Source organism: Arvicanthis niloticus, chromosome 8 (genome assembly GCF_011762505.2).
Source record: "Arvicanthis niloticus isolate mArvNil1 chromosome 8, mArvNil1.pat.X, whole genome shotgun sequence".
Lineage (NCBI taxonomy): Eukaryota > Metazoa > Chordata > Mammalia > Rodentia > Muridae > Arvicanthis > Arvicanthis niloticus.
The window spans coordinates 75,486,801-75,513,329 of record NC_047665.1 but is presented as its reverse complement, the minus strand read 5'-3'; the positions used below and the strand labels follow the sequence as shown (position 1 = coordinate 75,513,329).

Below are 26,529 nucleotides of genomic sequence, written 5' to 3'. Positions count from 1 at the left end.
CGAGGAGGGTCGGAGAGGACAGGAGACCTCACTGAGGACCGGGTGGGGAACTGGGTGTCGTCCCGCACTTCCGGTGCCCAGCTTCCGGCTCCGGGTCTGGGCCTGGGGCAGAGGCGGAGCCACCTCCCGCCGCGACTTTCAGACTCGCACCATGGCTATGCGCTGGTCGTGTTGGCGACGCGGCTGCCCCTGGAGGCCAGCGGCGGTCGGGAGCTCGCGGCCGGGACGTCCTGGCTGTGCGGGGCCGCTCGGGACGCGCGCTACCTCGGACACCCGCGCGCAGGTGAGGCCGGGACGCGCGTGCTGTCCGCGGCGTAGAGGTCACCGTGCCAATGACAGCGGGCGACCGAATGAATGGGAGGACGCGCACGTGCGCAAGGCCTGCAGTCCCCCCTGGGTGGGACGCCAGGGGAGTGGGACTAGTCGCGGGGCTCGAAGTGCGGAGCACCCAGGGGACATTGAGGCTGAGGTAGGGGAAGCGGCGGAGCGCAGCCCTCATAAGAGAGATGCCGGGGCGACTGGGGTGTGTCGGGACCACACAGTTTTTTCCGCAGATGCAACCAGCGCCAAAGGGACCTCTGCTCTCACTTTGCTAGCGATTTCGGATCCAGTTAGCCTCAAAATTCGGAAAGGGTGTTGTGGCGACGCAAAGTAATGCTAGCCAGGGTGGACTCGACCTCAGTGCTGTATGTGCTTACTAGAAAACACACACCTGAAAGGCGCTGGAAGGGCAATAGAAGAAGAGCCGAAGGGTGTCATGAGAGACCTATGACTTCTTTGAAGTAAAATCATTATCTAAGTAGTAAGCGCGATTCCTTGGAACTCCCTTCTACTGCGTTTGGTTCCAATGTCATTTTCTCTCGGTCAGATTAGCCCTGTAAATGACTCACGGCTTCTGTGTGAGTTGGGCCAATCCGTGCAGTTGGCTTTACCTGGCAACATCTACATACTGACTTTTGAAGTTAGTGGTTTTTCACTTTGGGTTTTGGAGACCTTTCCAGCCACCCAGTAATTATATGAGGGTTCACATTTCATCCAAAAAAAGCACCTACCTATTAAACTTTAGTAAGATATGGTACACTTCATACATCAGTGTAATTATCAAACACTATACTAGTATGAAATGTGTAGCATTTATAAATATCTGGTTTGTACTAAAGTGGATACATATAACAAATTATCAAAAAAAAAAAAACAATTTGGAGAGAAAATGCAAGCTGATATAGAAAGAATACTGAATAAGAGAAAGAGGGCATGTAGGAAGAGTCTTCGAGGAAGATAGGCTTTGCAGGATCCATGTCAATACTGTAAGCTAGACTTTAGAGCGTTTGCGGTTTTATCTCTGGATGCAGACATGTTTTGGAGAGATGAATATACCACAGATGCCATTGAATACTTTTTGCTTTGGCTGTTTCTAAAAGAAGAAAACAAAGCCTCATCCATGAAAAGAGTGCTTTTCTGGAAAGAATCTTTGTCATTGACATCCTTATCTGTCTCCTTGGGCAGAAAGGGAGACTAATTGATGGTCCAACATCATGTTTTTCTCATTCATGTGTTAATACTTTCTTCTATAAGTGTATTAGAACTCAGGTGTCTACTTCAGGTATGAGTGCTTTCATTACTTCAGTTCTCTCAAGGACTACAGCCTTAGGGACAATAATTAAGCCAAATTTGTCTCTCCAAGATGGTATCACACTGTAGTCCAGAGTGGCCTGGAACTTACTGTCAAGCTAAGCATGACCCCAGTTACATCACAGGAGTCCTGCCTCAGTTTCCACCCCAACCCTATCCCTATGGCAGTGCATTAGACATAAGTGATCACACCCAAATTTCTCTTATTTTAAAAAGTCGATTCTCAACTAGGTCTATAATGCCAGCATTTAGTAGCAATGCAGGAGGATTAGGAGTTCAAGGTAATCTTTGGCTACAGAGTGAGCTCAATGCCAAACTAGGCTATATGAGACCATCTTAAGGGGCAGAGTTGCCGGGCGGTGGTGGCGCACGCCTTTAATCCCAGCACTTGGGAGGCAGAGGCAGGTGGATTTCTGAGTTCGAGGCCAGCCTGGTCTACAGAGTAAGTTCCAGGACAGCCAGGGCTATACAGAGAAACCCTGTCTCGAAAAACCAAAAAAAAAAAAGGGGGGGGGGGGGCAGAGTTGACTTTCAAAGACAGTGAGTGATACAGAGAGGGAATAGAATCAGAAGTGGAAAACTTATTCTCACTGCTATTGTCAGGGAGCCCCAGAACTTGTTGCACAGCTTCATTTTAATACATAATTATTTCACTTTAAAAACACTGCCCTGAGGTAGCTCTAAGTAGAATGCAGGTTGATTTGAATAAATATTGTCCTGAGTCTTTGCTGAGGACCTGGGGATATAATTGAATAGATACTGTCTTGTGTCTCTGTGGAGCTCATTGCAGGACACCTGTTGGTCATTGGCAAAGTTCTGAGTTAAGCCCAAGGACTGCAAAGTAAATAAAAATAAATGTATGTTGTGCATTGGATTCTCAGCCAAGATATCAAGATATATATCTTAGAAATATACATAAGAGTAGTTAGGGAGAGAAAGATATCACAAAGTGGCCGAGCCGGAAATTTTTGATATGTTCACCAAGCTCTGTCCTCTAAAGACTACAATTAACAGTATTTAAGCTACCTAGTGGCAGAGAGTAACCCTGTATTAACCATGCAGTTTTAATATTTTATAGAGGAACACCACTAGGTCTTAGATTAAATAGATGTAACTTTTCCATTAAGATGTCACTTGCTATGGCAGAATGGTACACTAACCCAACACTTGAGAGGTCAAGGCATAAGGATCAGTTCAGTGTCAACTTGGGCTGTGTAATAAGATACTGTCTTAAAGCATTGGTGGGAGGCATGGTCTTTATTTAAAGGTTCCATAACAAACCATTACATTTGTATAAATTAGCTACTTAAGGAGACCAAAAGAAGTAAGTAGATTGTCTAAAGAGTGGCCTATAATCCTAGCTACTATGGAGATTGAGTAAGCCAGACTGTGAGTTCAAAGCCAGCTTGTGCTACATATCAAGACATCCATTCCAAAAAGGGGGAGAGTGGGCTGTCCTATGGTAAAATCAAAAGAGAGAACTGTTGCTAGGATGTGGGGACATTATAATTTTCTGTGGCTCATAAATGTTCTTAATGCTTTAATGAATAGACAGTGAAGTAGTGGGGAACCACAGACCTCAGTCGTCTTGGCCACTGCTTAGCAAAGTCAACATTTGTCTTCTTTTAACAGCCAAAGCAATATATGGTTCATTCAGGCAAAGTCAGAAAATAAATACCAAAAATAAGTAACTAAAGCAAGATATCTCCCCACCCCCCACTCCCACCCCCCACCCCCACAATCCTATTTGGTTCAAAATAACTACTTTAAACACTGGTTCCTGTGTTTTTAAACCCTGTTCTGTCTCTGTGTGTTTTACTTTTGGGTGCTTACATAGAGGTTTTTAATGAGATGATAATATGTACAGTTCTGAGGTTGTTTTTTGCTTATAATTGTAATGCTTGCAAGTCCTTCATTCTTGACTTTTCTGGAACCCAGGTTTTCTAACATAAGTGGACTGATTAGGTGACTCTGGGTAAAGGCACCCAATTGTCAAGCCTGATGACCTGAATTTGAGCCTCATGATCCTGTGTACAAACAGATATGCATGAATAAATAAATGAATAAATGTAATTTTAAGAAAGTAGTTATGGCTAGATGTGGATATGATGGTGCATGCCTTTAATCTCAGCACTCAGGAGGCAGAGACAGCAAATCTGAGTTTGAGGCCAGCTGGGGATACATAGTGAGATCCTGTCTTGGAACAAACAAAACTAGTTGTCAAGCTCTGTGAAAGAAATAAAAAGGTTTTAAAACATAACACTATAACACTTTATTATCAAGAAACTTACATTTTATTTTTATATTCATTCTTTTTGTCAAGAAGTATTTTCACATATTTTATATAAAAGCCCTGGCCAGATTAGATTAGTAAATTAGTAATTTTTAAAATGCTTTCATCCTGTCTTTAAGAATAGTAAAATATGAGCTAGAGAAAGTTAAGAGCAGTGACCACTATTCCAAAAGAACTGCCTTCAATTCCCAGCATCCACTTGGCCTATAACTCCAGTTCCAAGGGGTTCTAACACCCTCTTCTGGTCTCCTTGGCACTGCGCATATGCGGTACATAAACATACTGGGAGCCTCCTGATCTCTCTCCTGGAGAACCAAAGCAGGAAACCAGGGAACTTGAGGCAATCAAGCACTTGAATACAATATACACGACAAGACTCATTTTTATTATCACAGCTCCTTTGGTAACAGGACAGTTCAGCAGAGAATCCTGCTTCACAGCCTAGTATGTTCAAGGTACTATAAAGTACAACATCATTTATCTTCTGAAAAACATCTGAGATATGGGAACATCACTTATCCTAACTATTCTCTAGAAATTGAGGAAGGCATTTGTTGTCATTCCAGATTCCCTTATTGAGAAATGCCAACATCAGATGTTCCTATGCCTGTGTCATAAATTCATTATTTCCATATATAACCTTGTCAAACCGAAATACATGCATTCAGGCTAAACACCCATACACATAAAAATAAACCTCTTTTGTAAGGAATAGTAATATTAATCATTAGAATCAGTATTTGTTATTGCCTCTAAGTTGTTTAGACGTGGTATACTGTAATTCTTTGATATTCTCTCTCAGCCTTTTTATGTATTACAGGCTGACCTTGAGCTTGTCCACCTGCTCCCTTGACCTCAAAGTGCTGAGATTGCAGGTATACCCTACCATGCCCAGGTGATTTTTGGATCTTTGATCATATTATCAAAATGCCCTGAGATTGGTGGTAGTGGTTTGTGTCATGCAAAGCACATAGTCTTTCACTGGGCTGTATTCCTAGTCCATTCATTTACTAAACATTACTTACCCAGAAGCACCATTTCCAACTATGTTTAATAACAGTAACAACACAGGCAGTGTTGTGTAAATGTCAGTTACTTCCTTAATGGTAAAATCTTTTCTAACATCCCAGATGATACTTTTGGCATTTGTGTGTTTTAAGAATTTAAACGATAATCTAGTCTTCCCTGTTCTGTGACCAGTCTTAGTTAAATGGAAGGAAGTTGTTTTGCTGCGTCTTTTCTAATATAGAAAGGTAGAAACAAATATGGACCCAGCTTTTAGAGGAATGGATATATTGTTACAGATATTTTTACTTTCTGCTTTTTCTGTTTTGATACTGCTGGGAATTAGACCTTTGACCTCTGAGGACTAAGCAACTGCTCTTCTACTGAGCATTCCCTGGCTCTCTTTATTTTGAGATAGGGTCACTAAAAGTTGCTCAGGATGATCTTGAACTCACTGTCACCTAGGCCAACCTTGAACCTATGATCCTCCTACCTCAGCTTCATTAGTAGCTGAGATTACAGGCCTGCCACACTGGGACTGACTTCTGCTTTCCTCTAAGTCCTGTGTTCTGATATGACACATAACACCTTTATAATCAGGGAAGGGAACTTCTAACTGTCCTTTTTCTCTAAGATTTCCAACCTTTTATAAGTGGCTGACTGAACAATATCTTTTATTATGAGTTATGGGGATATTTGTTGTTATGAATGAGTTTTCCAGGAATATTCTTATAGGTTTCTTCATGCTTTTGTTTTACAGATACCCTATTTTAGTCTTATGAAGATTTTAACGTCTGCCTCCCCAAATATGCATAGTATATCACAGTAAGTTTATAATCCTTATTAGAGCTACAAAGATAATTACTGCTAGTAAACTTGTATTCCAGTTTTTATTAGGCTAGACTAACAAAATGTTTACGTAAAATCACAATAGTCTGCTTTACATGATCTCTGCCATTTCAAAAAAATATTCATATAGTAAAACTTGAATTCTACTCAGAATACAATGAACATAATATAGTCTTTTTCCGATATTGGCTGTCAAGGTCCTATTCATTAAAATCACCTGTTAATGTATTATTTAGCAAGATTAGAATTCTGTATATTTTTTTGAATTATGGTGACCTTTGCAGGTGTGAATTTGATTTCTAGCAAGTTGACGTCATTTTTTTCCACCATATGCATGTGTTTGAGTTACTTAAAAATGGAGTTGTGTGTATTTCCACTCCCCAGGGTTCATCACAGGACACCAGCAATGTGCTGTTGTAGTCAGACTCAGAGTGGTGAGAAGTACAGTGATCCTTTTAAACTTGGCTGGAGAGACTTAAAAGGTCTGTATGAAGACATTAGAAAGGTAAGGCTTTTATCTTCCTGAAAATGGTGACATTTTAGAATTAGAAGCCAACACACAATGCAGCCATTTCATGGTGACTCACACCTATAATCCCAGCACTTGGGAAGCTGAGGCAAGAGGATGACTTCAAGTTCAAGTCTGTCTAGTCAAGGTGATATAGTAAGTTCCAAGCTAGGCTACACTACTGCATGTGACCCTGTCTCAAATAACAAACAAATGAAAAGGTAGTCTTGCCAGTGCCCACTCAGTTTGCATATATCAGGTTTCATATGTTACCTTAGGAACAACTGTGTGAGCCAGATGCTGGACAGTATGGGGGTTGTAGTACATGTTACTGTACAGAAAGTTGTTATTGCAGAGTTGGAAAACTAAAGAAAATAGGTACAGGAAGCATATGCCTGTTCAGTTTCTAATTCTGAGTGCTATTGCTAAGCTGCTCCAACTATGACTTTCTTCTTTCAACTCATGTAAATATCATGTGGATTATATAACACTGCTCAGTGTGTGGATTAGATTATGGCAAACCTATTCCCCTGGGCCTCTCATAATGTCACATGTCAAAACAAACCATGACCTTAGCCCATCACATAGCCTTTGTGTCTATAGGTTGCTAACACTGATGTGAATTGTGCAGTGAAAAACAAACTCAAATAGGGCCACAGATTATGGCTCCGTTGGAAAAATGTTTGCTGTGAAAGCATGAGGGTCTGGGTTTGATCCCCAAAACCATATTAAAGCTGGACCTGGTGGCTTACTTTTGTTATAGTAATGGAGATAGGTGTGTACTTGGGGCTTGCAGGCCAGCCAACCTATCCTTCTTGGTGAGCTCCAGGTCAGACTCTGTCTCCAAAATGGAAAAGTGAATGACATCCAAAGTTATTGTCTGGCATGCATGCACAAATTAAAAAATAAAAATGAATAAAATTCTTCTCCAAAATGTTATGTGACTCTTTGTCAACTTAGTGCCCCATTTAGAATTTACCATCTTTTCCGTGAAGAGTCTAGCCTAATGCCTCACAACAGACTAGCAGTGTCACAGAAGACTGCACATGCTAGGCAAGTGCTCTATCACCTAGTAGTACTCAAGCCCTTGTGTGGTGCTTCGTTTTGAGACAGAGACTCCCTGGGTAGCCCAAGCTGGACTTGAACTAGTGATACTCTTGTTCTGCCTTCTGAATGCTAGGATTAGAGAAGTATTCTACCACTGTCTTTCATAGTCTGGTTTGTTTGTTTACTTACATTATTTTAAGGTAAGCTCTCACTATGCCACCTCTAGGCAGACCTTGAACTTTCTGTATATCAAAATGACCTTAGACTCATCATCCTCCTGCCCCTGGAATGCTGGAGTTATTAGCCTGTGCTACCACACCCAGCCTATCCTTATTTTCAGCAGGCCCATCCTAATGCTGTATCGGCCTCCTTCCTTTCCATCACAGTGTTCTGAACCCTTTGTCTAGATCTTGCCCCTTTACATTACCCACTACTGCCTGTGTCTTCCTTTCCAAATTACAGGAGCTTCCTCTTACTTAATGCAGTGAATGCTTTCGTCTTCCTCTGCCTTCACCCTTTTCACTACCATTTTTCTTCCTTGAAACTGTTCCTGTAGCTTCCAGATTTTCCTGAGTCACCTAGTCTTTATTTCATCGACCCTAATCCCTTTAACTGTGCTGTTGTTGGACATCTTTATTCTATTCCACTTAAAAAGTATCTGTTTTTGTGCCAAGATTTGTTACTATAGCTCTGGAGTATACTTTGAGGTCATTGTTGTAGACTCAGGGTTGCTTTGACTATCTGGTGTCTTTTGTGCTTCTATCTAAATTTTAAAGTTGTTTTTCTGTTTCTGTTTAAAATGTAATTAGAGGGCCAGTGAAATCATTCAGTGGCTTAAGGCACATGCAGCCAACCTTGGCAGCCAGAGTTGAATCCCCAGGAACTATTTGCTGGAAGGAGAAAACCGACTCCAGCTTTAGGAAAAAGTGTTTTTTCCCATTTAGACTAATGTTAGCAACTGTTTTGGGTTTGGTTTTTTTTTTTTTTGTAAATATTATTATGCTGAAGTATGTTCCTTCTATTCCTAATTTGTTCAGGGCTTTTAAAATATCCTATATTTTAAGTGTTTGTCTCAGTTAGGCATGTTGGAAGTTCCTGCTTCCAACACTTGGTAGGGAGAAGCAGGAAGATCTTGGATTCGAGGCTAAATTGTCTCCCCACCTCAATACTAAGTTTCCCACAGTTAAGGAAAACATGCCTTTTCTACATTTCTTCTGTGAACCTTGAAATGTCTTCTGCTAAATAAAGCCCAGATACACTTACTGATCTGCACTTCATCCTAGCTTCCTGTCCTCTTGTCTGCTGACTCCCCACTGAGGACACTCTTGATTTGCTTCACAGGCTCCCACACTTCACATTGTCTATACTCTGCCTCCCAAGCTGCCTCCTCACCCTCTTGCCCTTCTTTGTCCTGTGGTCACTGGCTACCCACTGGAAAAGTGGCACTCTTTGCCTTCATACTGATACCATACCACTTGGGGTGAAGCCACACATTCTTTTTATGTTGAATTTCTCAATTGAAATGAGTACACTAAGATAAAACTGAAGTTTTGATGACAACAGAATTCCTGTCTGCATGTCTGTAATGCCATGTTAACAAGAAGGAAACTGTCTTTCAGGAGCTGCACATCTCCACCAGAGAATTGAAGGACATGTCTGAATACTACTTCGATGGCAAAGGAAAAGCCTTTAGACCGATTATTGTGGTGCTAATGGCCCGAGCCTGTAATATTCATCATAATAACTCCCGGTCAGTTACTGTATTTCATGCACTTGTTGTTCTTTTCTTTTTTTATTGGAAAATTGTCTTTCATAAGTTACTAATTAATTACTCACTTAAGAAGCAGCATCTAAGACTTCACTAAACCATGTGTAGATTCTGACTCTGACTCACTAAGTAAGCATCCCTTTACAGACTTGTAGGAGTACCCAGTAGAAAACTTGAGCTGCAAATAAATATATTGGAAACATTAGAATGCCAGTTATTTACCCATTAGAAGGTAAAGAATCCCAAGATGTGTAGCTGTTCATTTAACCATTATACATATAGGCAGTTAATCCAAAGCTTGTTCTAATGTTACACCATGCTATCATGGACATACCTTGGATTGAGTGCTTTCTTATGACCTTCATTGTGCAGAAGAGAAATGTTTAAAGAAAACATGACCAATGATCCTCAAATCTTAAGTATAGATAAATTTTAAAACATTAAAACATATATATTTCCTATTTCCTTTAGGAAATATTTTAAAAGTTTCCTATTGCTTTGCTTGGCCAGATCTTTTTCTTACTCTCCTCTGTTCTTGTGTTTGATCATCCAAAGTGAGGCAAGCGCTCCACCACTGAGCTGCAGCCCCCTTCACTGTGGAAGTTCTACCATATTGCCAAAATGTCTTTATAATGATGTCAAGTGACCTGCTGGCAGACTCTAGTGACCATGCTCTGACGCACTAGATAGTACTTTTAAAGACCGCCTCAAAGTTCTTACCACTAATGTTAATGATGCTGCTTAGAAACGAGCATCAGATGTTGTTGCTTAGCAGATATTTCTCTGCCTAAAGTGCTCTGTAACTGTGCCAGTCAGCTCAGCATTTCATGCCACGCTCAGAGTTGGCTTCCACAAAACTTAGGGGCCCATAGTATGTTCTGCACATGTAGTGAAACCTTTTAACCAACACTTAAGCCACTTTCCCTTATGTGACAAGCAGAACAGCAGAAGTGCTTCCTCTGGACCAAACTGACACGTTTTTCTCAGTCTCCGCACTACTGCTGCCCAACCACTCTGTTGTCAGCAGCTCTGATGCTTCTTATGCACTGTGGGAAGCTTCTAGCTGATGGGTGCTCCGCCAGGTGATAGTAACCAGCAGTGTCTTTGCCAAATGTCTCTGGGAGCAGGAGAGATGCCTGAGCAATTAGGAGCACTAGATGCTCTAGCAGAGGACCCCAGTTTGGTACTTAGCACCTGCATGGTGGCTCACAACTGTTAATATCCAGTTCCAGGGGATCTGACACCTTTTCTGGCTTCTGCAGGTGCTGCATGCACATGGCACAAATGTATACATGCAGGAAAAAACTTATACACAAAATAATATAATTTTTTAAAAAAAAATTTTACTTAAAAATGTACTTCTGAGGTAAAGGTTACTATTCTAAAGAAATCACTGATGAATTTCTTGAAAAAAAAAAAAACCCATAAGACAGTTTATTAATTTTAGATATAGTATGAGAAAAAACATTTTCTCTACTCTCTAAAATCATTATTCCCTAATAAGCGAGATGGCTTGGTGGGGGGATATGCTCACCATCAGGCCTAACCAGCTTGGTTCAATACCTAAGATCCATGTGGTAAATGGAGGAAGCTAATTCCCTTGGGTTGTCCTTTGACCTCCACATAAGTGCTGTGGCATGTGGTCTCCCACTCCTACATTAAATAAATAAAATTAATGTGTTGAAAATAAAGATTTTTAAAAAGCCATTATTCCATGTAGTTGAAATTTTGATTATATTGAAATATATTTCAGTATATTATATAATAGTATATAATATATTGAATTTTGATTATATTATATTTGATTATATTTATAAGCTGTTGAATGCAGAAAACACAGGGAATGTAACACACAGTTTGGGCATATTTGAGCTGCACCTTCATTGTCTGATACCTGATAAAGAGAGCTTATGAAAAACAGTATAGAGGTAGCATTGGATGTGTGGGCCTGACTCAAGATTGTTACATACATTGAAGTGATTCTATACTCATTGGCATGTTAACCCCCAACTTCTTTTCTCCAAAGTGTTTTACCAGTATATATTGATTATATACACATAACAATGAGTTTTATTATCTTGTTCATCAGTTTAATATATATTTTGATCAAATCTACCACTCCTCCATTCCTGTCTCTTGTTCCCCAACTAGCCCTTCTTCTACCTTCTTGGTTTTGCTTTTGGTTAGATGACCCAGTGAATATCATTATCAAACCTGCTAAGCCAGCACTAACTGACCATAAATCCTTAGAGAGAGATGGGGTCTCATCCTAATTGTTTACCTCCATGACAGGATGTTGAGAGGCACATTCTTGTGCAGGTGCTCACAGCTGCTGTAAATTCAAGAGTGCAGCCCTCCCATACTGATCCTCTCCTGGTAAACTCACATTCTTTCTACCCTTCCCAGGTGATCTTCCCGAAGTCTTACAGGCTCTGATATCAATGTCCATGATGGTGGAGCTTTACCAGCCATTTGTTCTAATCACATTGATCAGTTAGTTACTGCTGGTCACAGCAAAAGAGGCTTGTCTGCCTGAGGCTGACAATAGTACTAGTCAGTGGGCATACACAGTCGTTTAGAAGATAACCTGACAGATCTTTTAGCAAAACAATAGTAGTTTCCCCCTCTGACACCTATGACCTCCCCAACCATAGTCTTTTTGGATTTATAGTGCCAAGTGTGAATTCCCTCCTGTGAAGTGGGCTTCAAATCTACTTAGACATTAGTTGGTAACATTTCCCACTAATATATGGGGATTGTTGTACCTGCTTCTGTGTTTAAAAATCATTTTTTTTAACCTAACAAAGAGGGGAAAGGGTCCCAGAATAACCATTCATACTTAGTCATTGCATATGGAGAGTGTGGCCAGATTTCAAGACAAAAAACAAAACAAAACAAAAAAAAATTGAAAACAGAACAAAACACTTGTTCCTCATGTTACTTTATTTGTCACCTCTTCCTGCACCTGGGAGGGTGTGGCAGCTGTTTCACAGCAGTAAGTAGGAACAGTACCTGAGTTCCCAAGGAATAACTCAATTTGGCATGTTAAGGATTTTATCTTAACAGTAATGTAAACTTATTGGTAGTCTATAAGTTTTGGTCACTGTCCTACCATTGGGCTATATTCAGGGTAAGCAGTGGCCATGTTTTCCAGATATAAGCTAACATACATAAAAATGTAATTGTGTGGGGAAAAGTCAGCTAAAATTATATGCATTCTCATATAGAAGTGTGTCACAGTGCCAAGTAATACACTAAGCAAGAATTCCAATTAAATCAGCAATGTAACCATTCAAAAAGGCACTTGTGTGTGTGTATATATACATAGTCTTTACAGTTTCAAACAGTTTTTGTGAGCTGGGGATATTGCTTAGTGGAAGAGTAATTGCCTAGCATTATATAAGGTTCTAGTTTAAAAATCCAGTACCTCAAAACAAGGATTTTTAAAAAAATTTTTGAGACAGTTTTTCTGTGTAACAGCCTTGGCTGTCCTGAAACCTGCTTTATAGACCAGGTTGACTTCACACAGATCTGCCTGCTTCTTCCTCCTGAGTGCTGGGACTAAAGGCGTGGGCCACTGTGCCTGGGGATTGTGTTTTCTAAAACAGACTGGCCTCAAACTTATTATATTCCTTCTTTACTTCCCAAGTATTGGGCTTATATACATATATCACCCAGTTCAACATGATTTCATGTCCTCAAATTACAAATATTTAAATGCTGGCTTTTTGTTGAGCGCTCACCGTTTTGTCCTTCCAATAAGAGCCTTATTTGTTGACATAGTTTATAATAATAGAAATGGTGGCCAACTTGGGAATATATAGCAAAGGCTAAAGGCCTTAACAGTTGTTTACAGGTAAGTTCTACCACTAATTAGTCAAAAGTATGTATTTTGTCAGGCTGAAATTCATTTGAGATAATATTCTTAGAAAACTGTTTATATTTTAAAACTATAAAAACCCATTTTCCTATGTATGACCTGAAAGAAAATAGAGCCTAGTAAGTTTCCATAGATAATATATAGTTTCTAACAGCAGGCCTAAGGATCTGCTCATAGATTCAGCCAAGCTCTTCAGAACTACATGAATGCTGCTGATTTTTCTCTTTCACCAATGCAGTGTCTTGTATTGATATTGGAGATCAGACCCAAGGCCTCTCAATGCCAGAACCTTCTCTCCCTGTGAGCCGTGCTATCTGCAGCCCCGCTGCACTGGTTTTCTGTGAGCTGTGCTGTCTGCAGCCCCACTGCACTGGTTTTCTGTGATGGTTTGTCTGTGCCTGCTATCGCTTTTGTCTGTGCCTGCTATCGCTGTTTCTTTACCTTTTCCTCCTTGAAAGAGGCTCCTGTAATCTGGAAATACTAGGAACTTCTATGTTTTGAATTGTGAAATTTAATATATGATATATATTATATATCACAGAAATAAAATTATGTAACTATATAATTTATATAATAGATATTACATTATTATATTTAATGTATAACAAGCAGTACCTTAAACTTGATGTTGAGGCTGGAAGCAGTTGGGAGGCTGAGACTGAGTTCTAAAGCTTTGGGTAAGATGAACCACCACAGCATCACACTTTAAAGTCCTGTTTAAAGCAAGATTAGAAGATGCTCACATACCTGTGTATAGTGAGTGCCTGTGTCTTTTTTCTTTTTTTTTTTTCTTTTCTTTTTTTTTTTTTCTTTTTTTTTGGCTTTTTGAGACAGGGTTTCTCTTTATAGCCCTGGCTGTCCTGGAACTCACTCTGTAGACCAGGCTGGCCTCAAACTCAGAAATCCGCCTGCCTCTGCCTCCCAAGTGCTGGGATTAAAGGCGTGCGCCACCACCGCCCGACACCTGTTTTCATGATGGTAGTTGTCATGACTTTCTGCTGAGCCTAAGGAATTAAAATGAGCACTACTTGTACAGATGTTAAATTAAGTCCTTAAGGGAAAGGTCATTTGTTATGAAAGACCTTTTCTCCCTTCATAAAATACAATCCTATGATAAACATTTTCTTAATACATGAGTCAAGTGTTATGCTATAGTATCAAAAACTGTAATTGATGTTGAAAGGAAAAATGCCGGCTCAGGGCCCGCAAGACTAAGTTCTTAGCACAAAGATTTATTTACCCCTTGAGGGACAGAGGACAGGGAATAAGAGACAAAGACAGGAGGTAGAGGATCAGGGAGGAGAGGTATTTGTCCCAGAGGACAAAGGACTGTCTTTGGGTAGAGAGGAGGCAGACCTGGCACACAGGAAAATGGTGATTTATAAAGGCAAAAGGGTAAACCTTGTTAAGATAAGGTGTTTAATTTTGATTGGGCATGTTAAGTAGAGGGCTTTTGAATGCTGGACTTTGATAGCTGGACCTTGGTAGTGAGCCTCAGGAGGAGGAAGTGGCCAAGTAAGGGAACAGACCTTGGAACTAGCTTCAGGAATGTAATCTTTAGCAAGGCAGAGGGGGAGAAGTACAAGGCCTGCCACAGCCGTGTTGGCCATGCTCAGGATGGCTTGAGTCCTCTCAAATTTCTCTGGTTTGATTAATTGAAATTCAGTGTTTTACAATTCCTAGACATGGTATTATAACAATGACTGGTTCACAAGAAGCCAGAAAGCCATGCTGCACACCTGTAGTCCCAGCTTCTTGGGAATAAGGGGAGAAGACTGCTTAAGGAGTAGTCCCTATTCTGAAAAAAATAAATTGGGGCATTTCCTCTTTACTGTTAAATTAATATCGCTGTATCACCTTGCAGGGTTGGTTTTTTTTTTTTTTTATGATTTTATTTATTTTATGTATATGAGTACAGTATCACGGTCTTCAGACACACCAGAAGAGGGCACCAGATCCTATTACAGATAGTTGTAAGCCATTACATGGTTGCTGGGAATTAAACTCAGGACCTCTAGAAGAGCAGTGAGTTCTCTTAACCACTAAGCCATCTCTCCAGCCTCCTCCTTGCAAGTTCTTATCCTGCAATTTGTGGGGAAAAAAAAATGAATTTAGAGACCAGACAAAGATAAATAGGAGTTAAAAGAAAATTTATGTCATGTCATATTCATTTAATATAGTTTTTAAAACTTTGCACAGTGGCATTTGGTTCTTTAAGATATATTTTAGTTTTAGTTAGAGAGGGAGAGAGAATAGGGAGAGAGAGAGAGAGAAAGACTGCATGCACGTACGCATGGGACTTAGCATTTGAGTCTTTAAGACATTTTATACTGGGGCAGAAAAGAACATTTCTTTTTCTTGTAGAAGACCTGGGTTCAATTCCCAGTCCTAACGTGGTATCTTACAACCATCAATAACTCTAGTTTCAGGAATTTGACACCCTCTTCTGACCTTGAACAGGTGCACATATGGTACCAGGCATACATGCAAGCAAAGCACTATATAAACAAACAAAAAATCTTTAAACATTGCAAACCACTTTTATAAAATACATGTATTTGTGTGTGTGAAATGTGAGGGCACATGCATCCTAAAGTATGCATGTGGAGGTCCATTGCAAGCGCCACTTCTCCTATTCTACTTGTGGTTCCATGGATTGAAATCTGCTTGTCATAGCGGGGTCTTTAGGGTCTATAGAACAGCCAACATTTTTATACAGTTTCTCTTAGAGAAATAAAATTCTTTATCCTAGATCCGATATCCAGTTTTCACAAGATGATTGCTGAGAAGGTTCTAGGCGGCGTCTGTTAAAAAGCATTGCTTTCTGTTAACTAGAGATATGCAAGCCAGCCAGCGCTCCGTAGCCTTAGTTGCAGAAATGATCCATACTGCCACTCTGGTTCATGACGACGTTATTGACGATGCAAGTTCTCGAAGAGGAAAACATACAGTTAATAAAATCTGGGGTGAGCAAAAGGTATGATGATTTTTATTGTTACTTTGAAAACTCTTTCTTACCAAACCAAATGCTTATGGGATTGAATTTGCTTTTCAGATTTGTAAATATACTTGTTTGAATGTGGTCTTTGAAATTTCAAGGGTTTGTGTTGTCTCTGTAAAGGTCTTGACAGCAAAAACAAACTAGTGATTCTCCTTAGTCTCTGTTGTTTTTACTTGAATTTCTTCTAGTTATAATGCAAAGCATTTTCATGAGTATTTCATGCGGAATCATGCATTTTTCTGTTGGACTCAGAGTACCTACATTGATTTGAACCCATAAGCATTTGTTAACTTGTTGCATATTCAAGAGTGTCAAAGCAAATAGAAACTACAAGAGAAATCTCAGAAATAGTGTTCTACCATTAAAACTTTACCTTAAAAAGATCCTAATAAGATTTGCTATACATACAGGCTTATACACACACACACACACACACACAAATGTTTTTATATTTGATATATAAAGAGATTTATTATTTTATGGGTGTGGGTATTTTGCCTTCATGCATATATATGCACACCACTTGCATGTCTGGTGCTCAAGGGCACCAGAAGAGGATTGGATCCCCTAATAGTGGGTTTACAGGGGGCTAGAAGCCACCATGTGGGTGCTGGGAATCAAACTGGAGTCCTCTGGAAGATCATCCAGTGCTTTTAACGGCTGAGGATTTCTCTGAACCCTGTATATTTATTTTAAAACTTATTTCCTTTTTTTTTTTTTTAAGCATTGCTTGAAGAGAATATGTAAAATAGGTACTTTGCTTTGAGGATTTATAAGTTATGGGTTGAAGAATGAAGTTGAACAAATGAAAAAGAGGATGTGCAGGCCTGCCTTCTGTGAGCAGGCCTGCCTTCTGTGAGCAGGCCTTCACCCACACATTGCCCTCACTGGCAGGCTTACATAGTTGAGAACAAACCAAAGTACATGAAGCAAATCCACCCTCTTACATTGTTTTTCACATAAAGCATGCTTCCCTCCTGTTTTCATGTGCTAGCTATGCTTTAATTGGAATGAATTTTGCAAAATGGTGATTAATTACTAAGCATATGCTAAATAGCAGTATTGTAGATATTAGAGAACAGATAAATACTAAAATGGTTATTTTGAAAATTCTTTTACGTTGGGCAGGGATGTAGCTCTGTTGTTAGAACTCATGCTCAGCATATAAAAGGCCTGGATTCAACCACTGAATCTGAGATATGGTGATAACTGTCCCTGATCCTCAGGAGGTAGAACAGAAAGATCAAGAGTTCAAAGTCTGCTTTGCCTACATAGCTAGTGGAAGGCAGCTTGCTTGCTTGCTTGCTTGCTTCCTTTCTTCCTTCCTTCTTTCCTTTTTTTTTTTTTTTTTTTTTTTTTTTTTTTTTTTTCTCTCTTTTTGAGACAGGTTTTCTCTGTGTTGTGTAGCCCTGGCTGTCCTGGAACTTGCCATGCAGACCAGACAGGCCTTAAACTCAAAGAGATTATCTGCCTCCATCTTGGGAGTGCTGGGATTAAAGGCATGTGCCACCACTGCTCTGTGACAGCCTAGCTTTTTAAAACAGAAAATCCTATGAGTAAAACATTTCATGAACTCTAGCGTTTCTGTGTAATAGAGTAGTACTGATGCATATCTTTAATGTACATGTATAGTGTACAATATAATTTCACTATAACTGATAATTTGTTGTGGGCACATTGATATTTTGGGTATCAAACCTAGGCTTTGTGTATGCTGGGCAAGTGCTTAACTACTGAGACAGCTGTGAGCTTTTTATCTGTGATGCTTTATTCTCCTTTTCCAGGCTGTTCTTGCTGGAGATTTAATTCTTTCTGCGGCATCTATAGCTCTGGCACGGATTGGAAACACTGCTGTTGTATCTATGTTAGCCCAAGTTATTGAAGATTTGGTACGTGGTAAGTCCATTCTGACTTTTCTTTTTTATTTAGAATACCAATTCTGGTATTTACCCAGACAATAAAACCATAACTCAAGTAACCCTTCTCTTTCTTGATAGGTGAATTTCTTCAGCTAGGGTCGAAAGAAAATGAGAACGAAAGGTTTGCCCACTACCTTGAAAAGACCTTCAAGAAGACGGCCAGCCTGATAGCCAACAGTTGTAAAGCAGTATGTACGTTCTGTCTTTTTTCAAGTTGAAAAAAGCCCACACTTATTTCTTGGTGGAAACATTTAATTAGAGAACCTTAAAATAGCATCCTAAAATTCCAGACATCAAAGAGAAACTATTACATCCCAGACACTTTGTGATGTTTTCACGTTCGTTGTGTTCTTTTGGTATGGAAATAATGAACTTTCCTGTCCTGTTTCCTCCCCCAAGAATCAATCTAAATATTTCCCAATCTAGGCTGGCAAGATAGCTTACCAGGGGAACACTTGCCACAGAAGCCTGATGGTAGAACCCTGGGACCTAAGAGAGGTCAGAAGCAATTCCAGGAGCTGTGCTCTACCCTCTGCACATATGCCATGGCACATATGTGTCCATTCTCAAACATGTCACACAGTCATAGATAAAAAAATGAAATCAAGATATTTCTCAATCAAATATATATATATAATTCAAATATATATATATATATATAATTCAAATATATATAAAAGAGCAACTCTTTGTCATGGTTATCACACGATATTTTTGACATTTTACCTTTAAAAGTTATGAAACACTGAATTATCACATAAATATTTACTTGGGAGAAAAATGTTTGACTATTAGATTGTACTAGTATTCTACATACTTGTTCATAAATAGTAGATCTAACCAATTTTATTATATCTCCTACATCTGAGCCATAATTTTCCAAGTATAAATTGAATAGTAACTTACTCTCAGTCTGTCTGGTCCTCTTTACCTCCTCTCTATGTTGTGTTCTCTGCCTCTCAGCTTTATCCAAACATTTAAATCGCTGTCTTTAATCTGCGTATTAAAATGTGTGATAGTCATTGTTAGTTCAGAAATAAGAAACAGTCTCTCTATGAAACTATTCCTGTGAGAAGCTGTGCTTGATGGTACCTGTACTCTTAGCCCTTGGAGGCGGAAACAAGAAGACTGTATACTCAAAGCCAACCAGGGCTACATAGTGAGTTTTAGGTCACCATGAGCTGTAGATGACATCCTGTCTCAAAAACAGAACATTGTTTATCTGAGCATATCCCAAAGTAGCAGGTTTAGAGAAGAAACCTGGGCAAGCAATGGTCCTATGAAACAGTCATGTGCAATCACAGCAACAAGAAAGAAGACATGTAAGGTCAGATGTAAATTGTCTTGGAACACTCTTCGAAAGTTATACTAAAAGGGAGCCTTTTCCTAGCCCTTTGACAATAATGCCTCTATTTTGCCATGTTTCATGTAACATATACTTGTGGGCCAGAAAGAAAAATTGAGGGCAACACTTTCTTCATAAAAGATGTAATTAAACAAGATGTGAATTGCATAGGACAGGCTGGCCACAGTCATAGCTCTTTGTCTTCCTGAAAAAGCTATTACATTTCCATTTGCAAGAAATTACAAGTGGACTGGTTTTTAAAAAGATATGAAACTATGACAGACTTCTTATAAATGGGCATCATAAAGCTGTTGCATTGATGCTTTATTATTAACTTTTGGTTGTCAAATCTTACAAAGTTTAACCTCAGAATGTTTGCTGTTCTTGAAGAGAACCTAAGTTCAGTTCCCAGCACTTAAATTAGGCAGCTCACAATCACCTATAACTAAAAAATCTGACACCCTCTTCTGGAAGATCTGTCTTCCTAAACCGATGGAAAAACATGCTCCTGTTATCCAAGTCTTGAGGCTGAGGCTAGAGGATTGCTGTGATCCAAGGCTAGCTAAGGGGTGCAGAAAAGAAGCTGCCAAAGCAGCTGCTCCATTATTAAGGGAAAGGTTTCTGTTATGAATAAGAGAAGGAAAATAGTAGAGGCATTTGGAAGAGTTCAGAACAGAGAGAAAAAGAAGTAGTCTGAACTTTGAAATATGTAACAGGTACTTGTGATTAGGGACTCTGGTGCACTGGCTTTGACATGAAGCCACGGGTACATGTCAGTGGAGCTGTATTTCTTTTCTGATGGCCGTTCTGCCAGAGGCAAGGGAAGTGACTCCCTTTGGGGAAGGAAAATCTTTTTCGCAGGCTCCTGAGGGATGCTAGACTTTTATCTAGCCACCAGAAATCTTACTATAATCCAGCTTTAGCTCATTTCTGATCTATGAATTGCCTGAGACCTGACACATGGTTTAAAATAAAAGCCTATGTAAAAAAAGGGGAGCAATCCACCCTCAGGAACTACTAGTTATGTTAAGAGAAGTTCATTGATAGTTAAGAGACATTCACAAGTTTGCTGCTGCAGTTTAGAAACACTAACAGCAGTGAAGATGCCTCTCTCTAAAACACCACATGAGCATTCTCTAGGCACAGAGGAGCAGTTCTGCATAGGACGAGGAACTGTTCACACAGTGATGTAACCGTAGGGACCTGTGTCACCAGGGAAAGGCATCATTACTACTCTCTGCTTAAACAGCCAAAGATAATGTGTGGGTAATTGAGGCGCTCCTGTGTTTTTCAGAGATTATCAAGTAAACAGGGCCTCAATAGGTAAGGTGCTTGCTACAGCCTGTTAACCTGAGTTCAGTCCCTAGGACCCAAGTGGTGGAAAACGATATACAGAGACACATGTACACATAAGTAAATGTATAATAAATGCAATAAAAAGTAAGCAAGTAACCAGTAGACATGTATTTTAACGAGGCTCAATTCTGATTAAAAATGAAACGGTCTAGGACTGAGATTAAAACTTAGTGGTAGAACATAGCCTAGCATGCATAAACTCCTAGGTTCAATCTCTAGAATTACCATCCTCTGCCCCCAAGAAAACGCCAGATTTTCTTTTTAGAAACCCAATTACAAAAGAACACATATGGTATGCACTCACTGATAAGTAGATATTAGCTCAAAAGCTCAAAATACCCAAGATACAACTTATAGACCATGTGAAGCTCATAAAGAAGGAAGACCAAAGTGTGGGTGCTTCGGTCCTTCTTAGAAGGAGTAACAAAATATTCATGGGACCAAATATAGAGACAAAATGTAGGACAGAAACGGAAGGAGGGGCCATCTGGAGATTGCTCTACCTTGGTATCCATCCCATGTGCAGCCACCAAAGGCAGACACAGATGTGGATGCTAGGAAGTGCATGCTGACAGGAGCCTGATACAGCTGTCTCCTTAGAGGTCTGCCAGAGCCTGACATATACAGAGGCAGATGCTCACAGCTAACCATATAACTGATCATGGGGTTGGTTCCCAATGGTGGAGTTAGAGAGAAGACTGAAAGAGCTGAAGGGGTTTGCAGCCTCATGGGGAGAGCAACAATACCAACCAACCAGAGCTCCCAGGGTCTAAATCACCAGCCTGGGAGCACATAGGGATGGACCCATGGCTCCAGCTATATATGTAAGGGAGGATGGCCTTGTCAGGCTCAGGTGGGAGAGAAGATCCTTGGTCCTGTGAAGGCTAGATGACCCAGTATGGGGGAATTCAAGGGTGGGGAGAAGGTAGTGGGTGGGTGGGTGGGGGCACACCCTCATAGAAGCAGGAAGAGGAGGGATAGGATAGGGGGTTTCTGGGTGGGGCGGAAATGGGGAAAGGGGATAACATCTGAAATATAAATAATCTAAAAAAAAAAAAAGGAGACAGAAGGTAAAGTGGAAAAAAAAAAATGAAAGAAGTGTTGTGTGCTGACCACAAGGAGGTGTGCTTGCAGTGTTCCAGAGCTGCCTGTAAGATAACAGCAAAGCCTCAGTGCAGATGCTCTGAATATAATCTCTCTATATAAGTGGCCGTGGATGGAAATATTCCAGAGGTGTTAGGTATTTAATGTCTATTTTTATATGCTCTTGGGATGCAGACATATGACCAAAGACATTCATTCAGAGGAAATTAGACATGCCAAAGATAGGAGGTAAGAATTTGGAGATAAAGGTCATTACAGAACAAATGGGATTCCATGCTTTGAGAATTTAAAGGAAGCATATCAGTTCAGTCTACAAAAGACACTATTTTTCTCAAACCATACCTCTCCACTAATTTTATATCTATATTCTATGTTTTTAGCCAAATGAATATTAAAGTCCACAGAGAGGGCTGGCTAGAGAAATTGCTTTGAGGCTTTAAATGATATTAAAATAGGATTGATGTTTTTAAAATATGGTTTGCCATTTATTTGTATACATAGTCATGCCAAATGTCCTCTGTGTCTGACAGTTAAAACTATGATTTGTTCCCCAGGAAATCTGGTGGGAATTAGATGGCAACAACAAAGCCCATGTCTCCCTTTCTTGTATGCCATTCTCCCATCTCCTGCACCCAGCACATTGGTCTTAGTGCTTTGGGTTCTTCCTGTTTCATTTTGCTTAAGTAAGATACATACATATTATTTCCTATTCTTTATAACCTGTAATAAATTAGTAGACTACTTAGTGTTTCTTCTGGCTGCCTACTTACACTATATTCTGGATGATTTCGTGTTGTTTATAGATTCTTTACTTTAAAAACAGCTGGACAGAGTGAAGTATGTGGTGGTGCACATCTTTTTTTTTTTTTTTTTTAAATCCCAGCACTCAGGAAACAGGAAGGTAGATCTCAAAGTTTGAGACACACTTGGTCTACATAGCAATTTCCAGGCCAGCCAGGACTATATAGTGAGTCCCAAAAGAAAAACAACCACAAAAACAAGAAAACTCCACAGTTGTGCGGTGTCTGATGTGTAGCCGTAGCACATTACAGAGCTACAAGCCGCACGGCCACGCCTGTGTGTGTCCAGGGCTTGCTTTCAGTGTGAAGAAGATAGAGTCAACTATGTGTGTAGTTTTGTTACGCACCATCAGATCTCCTTCCGTAAGTCCATGTGCATCACTGTCAGCAGTTCCTGAGTGTGTCTTCCTCTCTCCTTGGGGCTTCACTAACAGAAATTACACTAGATTTTTCCATTTCTGGCAATCCAGAATTACATCTGCCACTTCTTGAATGAAGCCAAACATCATTCAGATCATTGATGGCTATTTGGGGCTTTGATCTGTTTTTATTATTATTATTTGGAGAAGTTCCTGCCACAGCACTTGTGTGGAGGTCAGCAGCTTTGTAGAGTTGGTTCTCTCCTTCCACATTTATGTGGCTTCTCAGAATTTGAGCCCATGAGGCGGCAGAGTACAATTAATGGCTGTTTCCTCTCTCTCCCTCCCTTCCCCCTTCTCTTTCTCTTTGAGTTGTCTGTATTTATCTTTGACACATTTAATACTGTATATTTGCAGGGGGTTTGTATTTTGTCTGAGGCAAAATTTTACCCTGTAACCCAAGCTGGTTTACAACCAGTGATCTTCCTGATTTGGCCTCTGGATTGCTGAGATTTCTGTGTTCAAGATCACATTCCAGATCTTTGAGATACAATGTTGCACATGTTTCTCTCTAGTGGTTTACTATACTTATAATGGAATATACTCAAAGTCTCTACGGTAATTTGTAATCTTTTTATTATTTTTTTTATGTGTATGGATGTTTTGTCTGCCTGTGTGTCTGTGTACCATGTGCATGCAGTTCCCACTGAGGTCAGAACAGGGTGTCAGATACCCTGGGACTGGAGTTAAAGATGGTTGTGGGCCAGTATGTAGGTTTTGGAATTGAACCCAGGTCCTCTGGAAGAACAGGCCAGTGGTCTTAACCACTGAACCATCTGTCCAGCCCCTGTAATTCCTTTTGTTTGTTTGTTTGTTTTGTTTTGAGACAGGGTTTCACTATGAGGCCCTGGTATCTGGAGTTCTCTGCTGAGCCTAGCCCATGAATCCATAAAAATACTCCTGCCTCTACCTCCCAAGTGCTGGATAAAGATGTGCACCACCATGCCTTCTACACTGTTTTAAACAAATAAGACCATAACATGTAAAATTTGTCCATCAGAAAATACCTCTAGTGTATGGTAATGTGAGTATACATTCCAAAGATAAAAGAGATCCTGGTTAAACTTTGCCCCTCCAGTGCAATCAGTACCTCTCAGTCTTTCTGAGATGAAATCTGTGGGAATGTGGTATAATGTTTGGTCCTCAAAGAAGCACTGGGGCACAGCCCAGCCTGATTGTTGCATTTGCTTCAGGCAGAACAGTGAGTCAGGCTCCTCTTTCTTTGGTTTTATCATCTTTCATACTCTACCCACTTCCAGGAAGATATTAGGCATCTCTCTGGTGCTGAGTTCAAGCAGTGTCATACATCTTGCCTTCTTGCCATTTTGTGCAGTGTGCCACACTGTATCTGATTTTATACTTTTGACTGTTGTTTTCTGTTCCCTAACTTTAATAAAAGGAATCAGGACTCTTTAGAGTAGTCATCAAGCTGAACAGAAATTTTGACTCCTCAAAGCTTAAGTAATTCATAGTGCTAGTTTTATGTACCACAAATGCTAATTTATTGACTTTATAAAAATAAGATGTTTTCCACTTTTATTTTTCGAAAGAAAGCTTCTAATTCTGGCTTCTATATCTGTCTTTATGTTGAAAAGATAGCAATCTCACAACTAGATACTGCTTCATTATCAGTTATTTCTGCTTGTGGGGAATGGAAATAATTTTGTTCTCAGTTTAGTATATCCAATGGCCTGAAACTTGCCTTTCTCTGGTGGATATCTTGACTTCTTTTCTACATTGACTTCCATGTGGCCTCACAAAGTACTTGCAAAGAATAGCCCTTCCTGGGCTGCTGTGGATCACAGGTCTTTGCTTTTGAAAGCAGTGAAGAGCTTTACCACTTACTCAAGTAAGTGGCTGTCTGACCTTTTAGTGTGTGCAGCTTAGCCCTGCTCTGCCAGCATTGCAGCTGCATATGTTATTAAGTCATCAGGAGCATTCCCAGGGCTGAGTGGGGCTGAGTGCTAGAGCACTTCTCACCATCATGCACAAAGCCATGGGTTTGATCCTCAGCACCACCAAAGAAAACAACAACAAAAATAACAGTGAGCAATGATATGACTAGCAGATCCTGCCTGCATCCTGTTCCTGGACGTAGTGAAAAAGAGAAGGGGGACTCTGTTGTTTCTGACTCAGCAGTTTAGCATGCATCCTTTAGCTTCACCTCTGCAGTCTTCCTGCCTCACCTCTTGAATGCCTAGATGACAGGTATGCATGCTCATATGCAGCTAAACAGGAGGATCAGTTTCCTGTTTCCTTTTTTCCTCCCATGCTTCCTTCTTTTTTATTCTGCCTGTTGTGCCTAAGTCCAAACCAATATGCTAGGTAAATGGTTCACTACTGAGCTATATCCACAGCACCAAAGGTGAGTCCTTATTGGCAAGTTTCTGCTTTTTAATGAGGTAAGAGTTTAGTTCCTCCACTTTACAGGTGGGGAAACTGAAACACAGAAGAATCAGGCAGCAGATCAGGGTCACTGATAGTTGTTAGTCATATCTCCAATCCCACAGGCTTCTGGAGAGCTTGTCCCACCTAGCCATGCTGCTGTCCAGGGGGAATGCAGTCTCTAATAGAGAACCAAAGAAGTAGGCGGGTGCTTATTTATCACCAGTGACCTATTTCATCTGGCTTCTTTACTGAACATCAACAGAGACTTTGCTTTCCAATTGAACAGAATGTCTCCCCAGTTCCCCTCTTATTCTTTCCCAGTCTTTGATTTCTGAAAATGTGGCTGGGCCTGCTTAGCATGCTCAACAGTGCAGCAGGAAGTAGCTTCGGTGGATCAGTGTGGATTAGCATGCTCAGCACTAACCAGCTTTTGTTTGAGGTTTTGAGCTTTTCAGGGCTTTGTAAGTCTTCCTTGTCTCCTCATGGAAGGGTGGGAGTGCAAACAAACAGTCCTAATACAGTTAAGTTACTTTTGATGAGAGACAGGTGGAAACAGTAAGTCTAGGGAAGATCTTTCTCATAATGAAAACCAGACTGAGACTTGAGGCTATTAACCATCACAGCAAGAAACAATTGCATTCAGAAGAAATGATCAAGCTGAGCTACAGATGAGGAGGAGCTTGGCAATGTTTTATGTTGCATGAGAGTTCACCCTGTAATGAGGGTTGTCCTCAGAGGTCATTAAGCCAGCAATTGCACTGAGTGCTAGAAGCCAGTGTTTTACACAGTGGGATCTATTTTGCATACCAGAAAGGTTTGCTTACATCATTATCAGAATTTAGTCTTGTGGCTCTTGGCCCAAAAGACTGTTTATCTTGTTTGAAAGAACAGGAGGAAGAAAGCTAGATTCCCTAACATTTAAGAAAATGGGACTGCAAGGTAACACTTCATGTATAAGCTGCCAACCTGAAACCAATCCCTGGAGTCCATGTAAAGATGAAGGAAAGTATTGCCAGAGTGCACTCCTGCATACTCACAAATATTAATATAAATGTAAGAAAATGGGCTACAGTTGGAGCTGGATGTTAGACTGCCTGCTTAGCCTGCAAAAGACCCTGAACTCTAGTCTCAAAACTGCACAAAAAGAAAATATCCCTTTGTTTTGTTGTTTGTTTTATTTTGTTTTCAGGTGGGGTCTTTTATGTGTAGCCTTGG

The 26,529-nt window shown here is 40.2% G+C and overlaps 1 protein-coding gene across 1 annotated transcript in view; it reads left to right on the top strand.

Moving 5' to 3' along the window:
• The first annotated feature begins 6 nt into the window (after window positions 1–6).
• Window positions 7–26,529, top strand: part of Pdss1 (decaprenyl diphosphate synthase subunit 1) — a 36,065-nt gene continuing 9,542 nt past the window's right edge. Inside the window, exons 1-7 of the mRNA XM_034510810.2 lie at window positions 7–283; window positions 5,691–5,755; window positions 6,164–6,284; window positions 8,954–9,084; window positions 15,818–15,959; window positions 17,768–17,879; window positions 17,981–18,090. Coding sequence (XP_034366701.1) covers window positions 152–283; window positions 5,691–5,755; window positions 6,164–6,284; window positions 8,954–9,084; window positions 15,818–15,959; window positions 17,768–17,879; window positions 17,981–18,090 — 813 coding nt within the window. The 5' untranslated portion in view covers window positions 7–151. The remainder of the gene's footprint in view (window positions 284–5,690; window positions 5,756–6,163; window positions 6,285–8,953; window positions 9,085–15,817; window positions 15,960–17,767; window positions 17,880–17,980; window positions 18,091–26,529) is intronic.